Raw genomic sequence first — 12,831 nt, forward strand, 5'->3', positions numbered from 1 at the left:
GGCACACGACCGCTGTTGCTGAACAAGGTACAACAGACGCTGCTCGCTGTACAGCGTGTTAGTTGACAGGCGTGTTTGCCTGCCTGGACTGTGAGTCTGTGGTCTCCGCCGGCACTGCTGTGGAATTGTCTCTTCCAAGCTCTCAAGTGTCGGGTGTGGCCACGAGGGCCGCAGGTCACCCATCTCCTGGGACACCTGTCGTGCGTTTTCCAGGGTGGGCGTTTCTGTGGGCAGGCCTCACAGCGGGGTGCACGAGGGGTGTCCGTGTCTGGTGATCTCTCACAGAGCTCTGTCTGCGTGGTTGGGGGGAGGGTTCAGACCCAAGCCCCTCATCCTTGGCAATTAAGCACTCCCCTAGCTATTGCATGCTTTTTTTCTTTTTCTCCGAGTGCTGTGGGATCAAGTCTGGCGTGTCTGTTACACAGGGTGTGTGACTCTGACGGGGACGGTGAGCTTGTGGGTGGGGGTGGGGCTCTGTGGCTCCGCTTCCATGAACATACCTGCCTGTGTCTGCAAGCGCGTGTTATTGTATCGCTCAAAACACGGTCTTGAGAGCAGTCGTGTGGTGTCTGTGTAGCTTTGTGTGCAATTACTGGTGCAGTTGCACAGATTTTCATATAGGTGGGGCTTCCCAGGGGGCCCAGTGGTGAAGAACCCACCTGCCACTGCAGGAGGCACTGGAGTTCGATCCCTGGGTTGGGAAGATCCCCTGGAGAAGGAAATGGCAACCCAACCTGCTCCAGTATTCTTGCCTGAGAAATCCCATGGACAGAGGAGCCTGGTAGGCTATAGTCCGTGGGGTCTGCAAAGAGTTGGACAGGACTGAGCGACTAAAAGCAAGCAGAGCAAAACACAGGGATGGGTTTGCCTCTGTGTGTGTGGCTCCTGGGGGACTTGGACCTGTGTGTGTGTGAGGGAGTGTGCTGTTGTGTGACATAGAACACTGATATGTGTTTGTGTGTGTTCGTGTGTAGCTCTGAGTCTAAGAAGTGGTGCACACAGACCTGGTGGGTTTGTGCGGTGGGTTTCTGTGTGTTTGCTTTCTTTGGTACAGTGAGACCGTGTTTAAATATTGGCGTGCAGGCCTGTGTGTGTTTGATCCAGAGAGAGAGAGAGAGAGAGAGAGAGAGAGAGAGAGAGAGAAGGCATATGTACTTCCTGGTGTACAACCCCACGGCACGTGTGTGTGAGCTCCAGAGGTGCCCCCGCTGGACAGCAGGAGCCGACTGAATTGAGGCCTTGAAGGTGCTGGGGGAGGGGCGTGCTCCTAGAGACTCCAGGGGCTTCCCAGGCCCAGCCCCCAGCCCTGCCAGCCAGCAAGGATGCCGCCTTCCAGGAAGGCTCGTAGGGAGTTGGCGCTGGAGAGGCCGAAGCTGCCAAGCACAGCTGGCAGATGGCTGGATTAACCCCGTGTGTGCCCAGGCTGGCCTCGGGAGAGCCCGGTGGCCATGTGAGGGGGAGGAGGGGCTGTGTGTGCACGCAAATGCAGGTAGGGGAGGGTGTGTGTGCACTCACACGCTGGTAGGGGAGGGTGTGTGTGCACTCACACGCTGGTAGGGGAGGGTGTGTGTGCACTCACACACAGGTAGGTGAGGGTGTGTGCACTCACACTCAGGTATCAGGCCAGTGGGACATCTCAGCATCCTCTCTCGGCCCCCCAACAGCCCCAAAGCCCACACTGCTTGGTGGGGAGGGTGGGGTCCTCCTTCCAGAGGTGGGTGGCACCACCGACCCTCCCCAGGATCCCAGCTGGGTTCATCTCTGGAGCTGCGACCTGGGGCTCCTCTGAGGGGCTCGTGGGCCGATCGTGGCACTGCCACTCCTGCGGTGACAGGGAGGTGTGTCTCTCCCTGAAGGTCATGGCCTTCTCATCTGAGGCCCTCCTTTGGGGCAGAGCATCAGTTGGGGTGGGCTGCCTGGAAAGGGTCCTGGACTCTGGGTGGACAGCCCGAGGCAGCTGGTCAGACTCTTCCAGTCCGTGGCACAGAGCCCCAGCCTAAACGGCGTCCCTTGTGGTCCCTCTGCTGCTTGGACAGATCCACAGGGATTGGTCGAGGGCTGGAGAACCGGGAGGGCTGGGGTGGGTGGAGATACCCTGGGGACTTGCGGTGTCTGCGGGGCCACCCCAGCGCTGACCTGCTCTCCCCATCTCTGTTGCAGAACACAGATCTGTTTGAGATGATTGAAAAGATGCAGGTGAGGTGGGCTCTGAAGCCTGTTCTAGGGAGCCACCGAGGGAGCGGGGCTGGGGCTTGGGGGGCGGCCCTTGCTGTATCTTCAGCCCGACATCTCTCTGAGGACCGGCCCGGGAGCTCTTGCAGACCGTGCCAGGAGGAGATGGTGACGGTGCGGCGTCCAGAGCTCCCCGTCGGGGTCAGAAGAGAGGACAGGCACTGATAATGCCCAGCTCCCTGGCTGACCCCCGGGGCCTAGGGCCCACCTGGGTCTCCCCAGCTCCCATTCCTGTGGAGGCAGCCGGGTTCAGCACCTCAACCCACCCCCGCCTACACAGACCATCCCCCGTCTCCCAAGAGCGTCGCAGGCTCTGTAGGACCCCCATGTGGAGTGGGAAGAGGGCACGGGGCAACCAGAGGCTGGGCTGCAGCGGGGAGGGCAGCCCCCATCCCCCTGCCTGACCCCTCCGCTCCTCCACTCTGGTCTTCCAGGCCCCTTGCCTGCTGTTTGGCTCGGGTAGGTGTTGGGAGGTGTGGGCATGGCACTTGAACAAAGCTCGGGAGCTTGCCTGAGCTTTGGTTCACCCTTCAGACCCTGTCCCCCGCCATCTTTCTGTTTCTCTGCCTCTCTGAGTTTTCTGTCTTTCCGTTCCCACCTCTCCCCCTCCTTCTCTCCCTCCCTCTCCCGCTCCTTCCTCTTTTTCTCCCTCTCAGCGGCGCATCTGTGTAGACGCCTCCCTCCCTCCCCAGCTCCTGCATCAGCCCTGCCCCCACTCCCAGCAGCGGCCAGCGCCCCCAGCTGCTGCCTGCCTCCCTCAGCCCCAGGGCCTTCTAGGAGGGCCCGCCCTTCCGAGGCCGGAGGCCTGGGTACCCAGCACCCTGCCCTGGGAGCCCCCACTCCCACCCCGCCCCCAAACATCACCATCTACCTGGAGGGGGTGCTGCCTGCAGCGGGGAGCGGCCCTGCACTGGGCACGGCAGGGCCATGATGGGCTGTGCTGCCTTCTCTTTGCAGGGAAGCAGGATGGATGAACAGCGATGCTCCTTCCCACCACCCCTCAAAGTAGGTCTGGACGCTGGTCCCACTCCACCCTTCTGGGGGCAGTCGGCTTCCCGAGCAGTGCACTCCCAAGGGCTTGGGGATGGAAGGGGATGGGGACGGGGGAGGCAGGCCCCCTTTCTAGAGGTGGGAGATGTGATGGCCGAGTGGAGCAGCCAGCCCAGGAGGACCCAGCATCCTTTCCTGGAGCGGTCTCACTGCCGGCCAGGTGCTAAGGCCAAGGGGGAAGCCGGGCACACCTAGTCCCTGTGCTCTGGGAGGCCTAGATGCGGAGAACCCCTCGCTTGCTATAGGCCTGGGGCCCTTATTCCACTCCTCCTCACCAGCTCCACTCCGCTGTAAACTCTCCGTGCCTCTCCAGGCTTCCCCCTTCCCAGAACTGAAGCCGCATCCCTCACAGCCTGCTGTAAGAGGTTTTCCTTGAAGCCAGCCATACCCAGGACCCGGAGGCGTGTGCTCCTCGCACCTTGTAGCCCCTGCCTGGGAAGACTGAGGGGGGTGGGGGCAGGAGATGGGGAGGGGGTGGCCCGGTGGCCCCCCCAGCCTCCAGAGGAGACTGCCAGGAAACTCAGGACTGAAAGACACGTGTGGAGTTTCTTGAGACTCAGAATTTTCTTGGCGTGGGGGCTGTAGGGCCCCTCCTGATAGGTATCGAGCTCTGTGGTGGGTGACTGGGGACCCCTGCCCTCCAAGAAGACCGGTTGGTCCTGTAGGAGTGGGCCCAGGGCTGTAGGGATGAGGGCTTTCATGGCTACAAGGCTCATGCTTTGTCCAGAGCCAGGCTGCTCAAAGTGTGGTCCTCAGACCAGACGCATCAGCGTCACCTGGAGGGCAGGTTGGCATGTAACTTCTTGGGCTCCACCCAGACCCACAGCCTGGGAAGCTCTGGGGGTGGGGCACAGCAGTCCATGTAACCAGCCCCCCAAGCCATTCCCATGCACTGAGGGCCACCCGTCCAGAGGTGTGTCTCCTGGGGAGGCTATGTGCCTCCTTTTCACCGGGCAGAGGGAGGCTCGGAAGAGGCTGCCAGCACCTAGCGAGCTCAGCCTGCCCCAGCCCCTGCCTCGTGGGGTCACCCCCCAGCCCCCCACCGTGGGATGGGGAGGTGAGGATACGGCCCCATCCACTCCTCCAGCCTGGGGGCGGGGGTGGGTGATGCTGGCAGAACCACAGGCGTCCTGGGGAGGCTGGAGGAAAGGGGTGACCTCTGCCCTGCCCTGTTTTGCAGACGGAGGAGGACTACATTCCGTACCCGAGTGTCCACGAGGTAAGCAGCCGGAGACCCCACGGGGCTGGTCTCCACCCTGAGCCTGGGAGGCGCTCCAGCAGGGAGTCCAGACACCCAGGTCCTCCTTCCTGTCACAGCCTGACCGCAGGCCTTGCTGTGGGTGCTGGAGCCTCCGTTTCCAGGCCCAGGACTTCAGAGCCCACTCAAACCCTTAGGCGTCTGAGCCCACATGCCAGCCTCTCGGCCAGCGTCACGCCCCCCCCCCCCCAGTTCTACCTGTCCCCACACCCCCATCCTCCGAGGCTGTGTGTGTCTGGGTCTGGGCCTGCAGGGGGAGGAGAAGGGTTCGAGCTAGTATTGGTTTGGCAAAAAAGTTCCTTTGGGTTTTTTCCATCCCATCGTCTGTAAAAACCCGAACAAACTTTCTGGCCAACCAAATAGGTGGGAGGGGGCCCTGGGTGTGAGCCAGGGGACCCTCGGAGGCTCCAGGCTATGCCCTGGTACCCCTCAGCCATGACAGAAGTGGCTCCGGGTCCAAGTTGGGGGGGGTGTCCCAAGGCCCCCACCGAGGTGCAGGGTGAGTGACCCTCAGCTGAGTGCTCCTTCAGGTCCTGGGCCGAGAAGGGCCCTTCCCCCTGATCCTGCTGCCCCAGTTTGGGGGCTACTGGATTGAAGGCACCAATCACGAAATCACCAGCATCCCAGAGACAGAGCTGCTGCAGTCGCCCACGACCAAGGTGAAGCTGGAGTGCAACCACACTGCCCGCCTCTACCGGAAGCACTTTCTCGGCAAGGTGGGGTGGCCCTCTGGGCTGGGAGTGCCGGGCTGGGTGCGGAGGGGGTCACCGCGCAGCCCTGGGGGTGGAGGCTGGGCTGGCCAGCCATCCCGGGAGTCCAGGGAGCATGTGTCGTGGATCCGCTCATTCAATCAGCAAACACGGATGGCACCAAGGCGGCATGATGGCGTAGTGGTTAGCAGAGTCTGCCTCTGACTGCGTGGGACCCCGGGCAAGTGGCTTTCCCACTCTGTGCCTTGGTTTCTTTACCTGTACAAACGGAGAGGGTGGTGATTCCCACCTCATGCCTTCAACGCGATGCTATTTGTGAGGCGTATAGAAAGGCCTCTGGCGCCAGGCAAGTGCTCAATCAGGGTGAGCGAGTGATGAGCGCCAGCTGGGTGCCTGGTCCGGTTCTGGGCGCCAGTGATACAGCAGCGAACAAAACAGACCCAGGCCGTGTGCTCAGGCAGCTTGAGGTGGGCGATGGGGCGACCCGGACGGGGGCAGCCCCTACGCCACCACCTGCCCCAGATCCAGGCCCCTGCCCCATACAGCATGTGCTGGCATCGCCCAGCTCCTGGGCAGAAGCTGCTGGACGAGGCAGCGGGAGCTGGGGAGGAGGTCACACGCCGGGACCACACTCCAGGTGCCATCAGTTACTAGTGCAGTGGCAGAATGTTGCGCCGGCTCTGGGGTCTCGTGACCTGAGGGCGCTTCTTGACTCCTCTGTTGCTTCGTGGCGTGACCTTGGGCAGGTGTCTAACCTTCCTGAGCCTGTTTTCTCATCTATAAAAATGAGGATGATAGAAGTACATGTGAAGCACTGAGAACCACGCTTGGCCCCTAGTAGGTGCTCAGTGAAATGTTAGCTGTTATTACCCCTTCATAATTAACTCTGGGACAGCAGGACTGTCCTGATTTTTCCAGAAGAGGAAACAAGAGGCTCAGAGGCACAGCGGATCGGTTCAGGTCACACAGTTACCGAGCTCGGAGCTGGACCTGGCTCTGGCTGACCTTCCATTGAGACCTGCCGGCTTCCCAGGTGAAGAACCCGCCTGCCGATGCAGGAGAATGAGAGATGCAGGTTCAGTCTCTGGGTTGGGAAGGTCCCCTGAGGAGGGCGTGGCAACCCACTCCAGTGTTCTTGCCTGGAGAATCCCAGGGACAGAGGAGCCTGGCAGGCTACAGTCTATAGCATCACAAAGAATCAGACACGATTGAAGCGACTTCGCACACACGTGGTCACGTTCCTGGCATTCGCTCCCAGGCCTATATGTGTGCGCGTTTGTGTGCGGCGTGTGTGTTTGCACACATGCGGGAAGGACGCACGACTCTCTGAGGTGTTGAGGAGCTGCGTGTGCTGAGTCTGGGTCCACGGCGTTGGCCTGGTCCTGGTGGGTGTGGGTGCTAAAGGGTGACGGGAACCAAACCAGCAGGCTCAGCCTCAGGAGCTACGCCTGGGGACAGACCCAGAGCTGGGCAGGGGCTTGCACCCGTGAGTGGAGGGGGACCTGCATCCCAGGAGCCCACAGTCCGGAGGCTCTTAGTTGGTGAGACCCGGGGGACTGTGTGACCGCACATACAGTTGGCACTCAGAGGGATTTGCTAACAGAGTGATGAGTGACAGCGGTGAGTGACAGGACGAAGGCGGAGCCATGAGCACCAGAGGATCGGAAGGGGCACAGGTCAGGAGTTCCTGGGGGAAGCATAATGACCAGGGTCGGGTTAGCAGCACAGAGAGGAGGGGCCGGGGGCCCGCGGAGAGGGGCAGGGCCGTTCGCCCCTCCAGGCAGGGTGACTGGGGAAGCGGTGGGCCCTGGTCTGGCAGAGGTTAGGGTGACTTTGGCCTTGGTGCAGCCCTCCTTGCCAAGTGCCTGCCTCTCCTCTTCTGCACATGGTGCCAAGCACTGGGGGTTTCCACTACCCTGTGCCCAAGCAGGGCTGGGAGGCCTCTGCCCCAGGTCCCTGCAGACGCCCCTGAGCTGTGGATGTGCAGGGCCCATCCCCTGGCCCCTGCATTTTTTTCCTCCTGCCCTTTGAGTGCAGCTGTTTATATTTAAATCCCATGGGCGGAGGAGCCTGGTGGGCTGCAGCCCATGGGGTGGCAAAGAGTCGGGCATGACTGAGTGAATTCCCTTTCACTTTTCACTTTCATACATTGGAGAAGGAAATGGCAACCCACTCTAGTGTTCTTGCTAAATAGGACTTCCTTCCTCGATGATGACTCCTGGCGTGGGCGTGGCTGGGGAGCCAAGCTGGCAGGAGAGCCCAGGGTCACGTGGGGTAAAATCTGGCACTCCCGTCCTTGGCCTTGGGGCCTCCCCACCTGGAGGTGCCAGCCCTGCCCTGCTCTCAGGGGTGCCAGCCCTGCCGCAGTCTCCCCTGGGCCCTGGGGAGTATTTCTTCCCAACCCCGCGGCTTCCCAGGTACGGCGGGACGATGGGAGCCAGCCAGGCCAACCGCCCAGTGTGTTCATGATGTTTCGTTTCCTGATTTCCTGATTCTCACGGGTGCTGGCTTCGGGGGCCACAGAGCTACGAGTTGAACAGTCAGTCAGTCGACATATTTTTATTGAGCACCTACTGTGTGGGCTTCCCAGATGGTGCAGAACCCGCCTGCCAGTGCAGGAGACAAAAGGTTCGATCCCTGGGTCGGGAAGATCCCATGGGGTAAGAAATGGCAACCCACTCTAGTGTTCTTGCCTGGAAAATCCCATGGACAGAGGAGACTGGTGGCCTACAGTCCAGGGGGTCGCAAAAGAGTCGGACATGACTGAATGCATGCGTGCGCGCGCACACACACACACACACACACGCACACACACACAGATACTGTGTGGCCAGCTCGGAGAAGGGTAGGGGCTGGGAGATGCCATGTACATACAGATGTGGTCCTGACCTTGCTGAGGACTCAGAGAGCCGAGGTTACTATAGACATTCAGGAACCCCTTCTCTGCTTCAGGCACTGCCTCTCCCAGTCCCCGCCGCCTTCCCACAAGGTAGTTGGCCTCACTCCCACTTTATAGACTAGGAAACAGAGGCACAGAAAGGTAAGGTGGCCTTCTCAGGTTGCCCAGCTGGCCAGCAACAAAGCTGGGATTTAAATGCATGACTCTGAGAGCTTCCCTGGTGGCGCAGACAGTAAAGAATCTGCCTGCAATGCAGGAGACCCAGATTTGATCCCTGGGTTGGGAAGATCCCCTGGAGAAGGGAATGACAACCCGCTCCAGTACTCTTGCCTGGGAATCCCATGGACAGAGGAGCCTGGCAGGCTACAGTCCACGGGATTTGCAAAGAGTCGGACACGACTGAGCGACTAACACACACACACGCACTCTCTGAGGCAGAGTGTGCTGTCAGCCCGGACATCCGATGCTTGGGGAGGGACCCCCGCCCCGCGGGGAGCTGGCCTTCTGGGTGGGTTTCTGGAAGCCTCAGGCTCAGCCTGGCTCGCTCCCTTGGCGCCCCTCCCCCAGGAGCACTTTAACTACTACTCGCTGGACACCGCCCTGGGCCACCTTGTCTTCTCACTCAAGTATGACGTCATCGGGGACCAGGAACACCTGCGGCTGCTGCTCAGGTGAGGGCGGGGTGAGGGGGCCTGCGAGCAGGGAGGGCCGCGGACTCAGGGTCTGCAAGCCCATCCCAGTTTACCCGCTCTTCTAATGGAGGCCCAGAGAGGGCAGGCGGTTTTCCTGAGGCTGCACAGCAGGTCAGCGCCTAAGCCAGCCCTGGCCCCTCCTCCCCTCTGGACCTCCCGGAGGTCTGCCCCTCCTGGTCTTACTGGCTGGGGCGGGGCTCCCGTCTCCCTTTCCCCCTTCCTCACCTCTCAGCGTGGGTTTTCTTCTCCCAGGACCAAGTGCCGGACATACCACGACGTCATCCCCATCTCCTGCCTCACTGAGTTCCCCAACGTGGTCCAGATGGCAAAGGTGAGGTGTCTGCTCCATCGGGCGGAGCCCTGCAGGCAGCCCCCATGGGCCCAGAGCTGGGCTGCGGCCTGGCCCCTGCAGACCCTCGGCTTTAGCCCCAGATCCTGGTCTGGGTGCTGCGGCCTGTCTCTGGGGTCCTGCCCCTTCCGCGTTCCCCTGACACGTGGGCTGTGTGTTTGGGGCACTCTTTGGGCACCGTTTGGAGACAGGGGCCCCAGTTCTGCCTGCCTTATTCTGAGTGACAGCACGCCCAGGCTGCTTCAGCCCTGACTGCACATCTCTGCTGTCTTGCTGTCCCTGCCACCCGACTTTGGCCCGGGAGGCCCAGAGGGCCCACCCTCAGGCCTTCACTTATCTCTTGCTGCAGTTGGTGTGTGAAGACGTGAATGTGGATCGATTCTATCCTGTGCTGTACCCCAAGGTATGGCTGGACCTGGGGAGGGTGGGTAACTAGGAGATCAAGCATGTATTGGGCACCTGCGCTGTGCAGGGTACTTTCTCTAAGTTCTCTCATTTAATCCTCACAATAATCCTGCAAAGTCCGCAGTTTGTAGAAGAGGAACTAGAGGCCCAGAAAGGTTTGCCTTAGGGATGCCCAGCAGATAAGGAAGTCCACATTTGAACCCAGTGCTGTCTGCCTTGGAGGCAAGTCTTTCTTGCCTCTGGAAATTCTCAAGTGCCATTTGGGGACCCGTCTAAGGGTCATCTGTGCTCCCGAGCCAAGGCTCCACTGGCCTTGCTTTCTGACTCCGGAGGGGACCTGGGGAGAGAGTAACACAGGCGCCTCCTTAGGTACCACCCAGCAGATGGCAGCTGCACTTGCAGCTCTGGTGCTGGGTGCTGAAGTCACTGTGATAGTGTGGGATGAAGGAGAGGGGCTTTAGTCTTCAGTAAGCCAGCTGCTGCTACTGCTGCTGCTGCTGCTGCTAAATCGCTTCAGTCATGTTCGACTCTGTGCAACCCCATAGACAGCAGCCCACCAGGCTCCCCCGTCCCTGGGATTCTCCAGGCAAGAACACTGGAGTGGGGTGCCATTTCCTTCTCCAATGCAGGAAAGTGAAAAGTGAAAGTGAAATTGCTCAGTCGTGTCCGACTCTTAGCGACCCCATGGACTGCAGCCTACTAGGCTCTTCTGTCCATGGGATTTTCCAGGCAGGAGTACTGGAGTGGGGTGCCATTGCCTTCTCCACAGTGAGCCAGAGGGCTTCTCAAAAGAGCTGGACCCTGAAAGACAGGTGTAGCCTGTGGCTCTGACTGAATTCCCCAGCAAGGTGAGGTCCCTGAGAAGTGAGTGGTCCAGGAAAGGTCCCCTGAAGGAGGGTCTCAGTGATCAGGTCCCACCTCCCAGGTACAGAAGAGGACAAGATGAGGAGGGGAACTTGCTCAAGGCTCCACAGCACAGTGGCGGGACTTGGCCTGTCCTAGAATGATGAGATGACTTCATAGAAGAGCTGGACATCAGGCCGGTGTTAGAGCAGAGTTGGGGTGGGAGCTCGTGGGCAAAACTCAGGAGCAGTGAGCTTAGGCTTTGGAATCCAACAGACCTGAGTTCAAGCCCCAGCTCTGCCATTTGGCAGTTGTTGACCTTAGCAAGTCAGTTCCTTCAGCTCTCAGAACCTGGGCATCTTCATCTGTGAAATGAGGGCAGTGAGAGTCCCTCACGGACCCTTTCCAAGAAGAAGATGAGATGATGCATGTGGAGTGCCTGGCACAGTGCTTGGCACGTAGAGCCATAAACAGGAACTTGAAAAAGCGGTGTGTCAGACTTTAAGAGAGTGAACTTATGGTTCCCAGTGGGGAAGGATGGAGGGAAGGGATAGTTAGGGAGTCTGGGAAGGACATGCACACACTGCGATATCTAAAATGGATAACTGACAAGGACCTACTGTATGGCATAGGGAGCTCTGCTCAGTTATGTGGCAGCCTGGATGGGAGGGGAGTTTGGGGGAGCATGGATACATGGGTATGTTTGGCTGAGGTGCTTTGCTGTGTGCCTGAAACCATCACAACATTGTTAATTGGCTATACACCCATATAAAATACAAATTAAAAAAGGAAAATAAAGGCAGTGTGTTTCACCCGTCACCCTCTCCCTGCAGGCCTCTCGCCTCATTGTCACCTTCGACGAGCACGTTATCAGCAATAACTTCAAGTTCGGAGTCATTTATCAGAAGCTCGGGCAGGTGTGTGGTCCTCTTCTCCCATCTGCCCATGTACCTGGGGCCTCAGAGCTTTGCCACGGAGAGCCCTTACCTGGGGACTGGAGCTCAGGAACCCCGGGCCTGCCAGAAACCTTCCAGCCTTCCTGGGTGTGAGTGGGGGATGGCACCCCAGCTTGATGACCTCTGCCCTCTGTGTGCCTGCCCCCCTGCCAGACCTCCGAGGAAGAACTCTTCAGCACCAACGAGGAGAGCCCTGCCTTCGTGGAGTTCCTCGAGTTTCTGGGCCAGAAGGTCAAATTGCAGGACTTTAAGGGGTGAGCCCTGGGTCGGGATAGGCAGATGAGAATCCGACCTATGCCTTTGGGCAGGGACGGAGCCCCCGTCCTGGTCCCACCGAGGCCTGGCTGGGGCTGGAGACTGAGCTGTGGCCTGGGGGGGCCTGGGGCAGGTTCCGAGGAGGCCTGGACGTGACCCACGGGCAGACGGGGACCGAGTCTGTGTACTGCAACTTCCGCAACAAGGAGATCATGTTTCACGTGTCCACCAAGCTGCCCTACACAGAAGGAGACGCCCAGCAGGTAGCCCTCTGCCTGTCCTCCTGTTCGTCCATCTACCTGCTCCTTCAGCGTCCACCACACCAGACTCAGTGGGCCCTGTGATAGAGAGAGGGAAATGATCCAGTCCCCCGACTTGTGGCCTTCTGTGGTTGGGGCAGGGTGAAAAGTGGCTGTGATGCTGTGGGAGCCTCAGTTTCCACATCTGTGAAATGGGGACAATAATGGCACCTACCTCACAGGTGAGCCCAAGTGAGAGGATGCACACAGAGTGGCTAGAACAGGATCTGGTGGCGATGGAGCAGGAGCTCAGTAAGTGAGGATTTTTAGCGGGAGTGAAGGGCTTTGTCAGGTCACTCGGGGGCACTTAGACTTGGCAGAGGTGGGAGTCAGGCAAAGCGCTCAAGATCAAGTGACTTCTGGCTGCAGAGGAGGTGGGAGAGGGAGGCGGAGTGTTCCTGGGGAGAATGGCTCCCGCCTTCTGCAGAGGCCTGGTGATGAGCAAGCACAAGGCACGCTCCCCGAGCTGAACTCGGAGATCGGTCACTGTGCCCTAAGCTTCCTGGGGGCTGCCTGCCTTCTCCCTGAGACCCCCACGCCTCCACCCCAGGCGGATGAAGGCATCATGGGAGAAAAATGGAAACGTTTCTTCCTTACCCTTAATGTCTTTTCATTTTCTTTGAATAAGGTTCTCTGTTCAATTTAGCAACTCATATATACTGAGCGGAACTTAACTTGTGCAGGAGGGGCCATGTGTAGGATGTTTAGACAGGAGGAGGGCAGAGAGGTAGGGCCTGGGGACCAGGGGCCTGGATCCAAGTCCCCGAGGTCACTGGAAGACCTTACAGGCCCCTGCTCTCTCAGCCTCAGTGTTCTCCTCTGCCACAGAATTCCAAGAAAACAAAAACAATTTTAAGACCAGTTTCTCGCCACCTTTTTCTGG

The 12,831-nt window shown here is 59.6% G+C and overlaps 1 protein-coding gene across 5 annotated transcripts in view; it reads left to right on the forward strand.

Moving 5' to 3' along the window:
- RAP1GAP (RAP1 GTPase activating protein) overlaps positions 1–12,831 on the forward strand; it is a 70,126-nt gene that overhangs the window by 43,096 nt on the left and 14,199 nt on the right. For all 5 annotated transcript variants that reach the window (NM_001076888.1, XM_015460372.3, XM_024975609.2 and 2 more), the window contains 10 exon segments: positions 2,161–2,196; positions 3,190–3,237; positions 4,463–4,501; positions 5,071–5,256; positions 8,717–8,820; positions 9,094–9,172; positions 9,540–9,593; positions 11,272–11,355; positions 11,548–11,648; positions 11,783–11,912. In NM_001076888.1, the coding sequence (NP_001070356.1) occupies positions 2,179–2,196; positions 3,190–3,237; positions 4,463–4,501; positions 5,071–5,256; positions 8,717–8,820; positions 9,094–9,172; positions 9,540–9,593; positions 11,272–11,355; positions 11,548–11,648; positions 11,783–11,912 (843 nt within the window). In that variant the 5' untranslated portion in view covers positions 2,161–2,178.

The sequence above is a fragment of the Bos taurus genome, chromosome 2, assembly GCF_002263795.3.
Source record: "Bos taurus isolate L1 Dominette 01449 registration number 42190680 breed Hereford chromosome 2, ARS-UCD2.0, whole genome shotgun sequence".
Lineage (NCBI taxonomy): Eukaryota > Metazoa > Chordata > Mammalia > Artiodactyla > Bovidae > Bos > Bos taurus.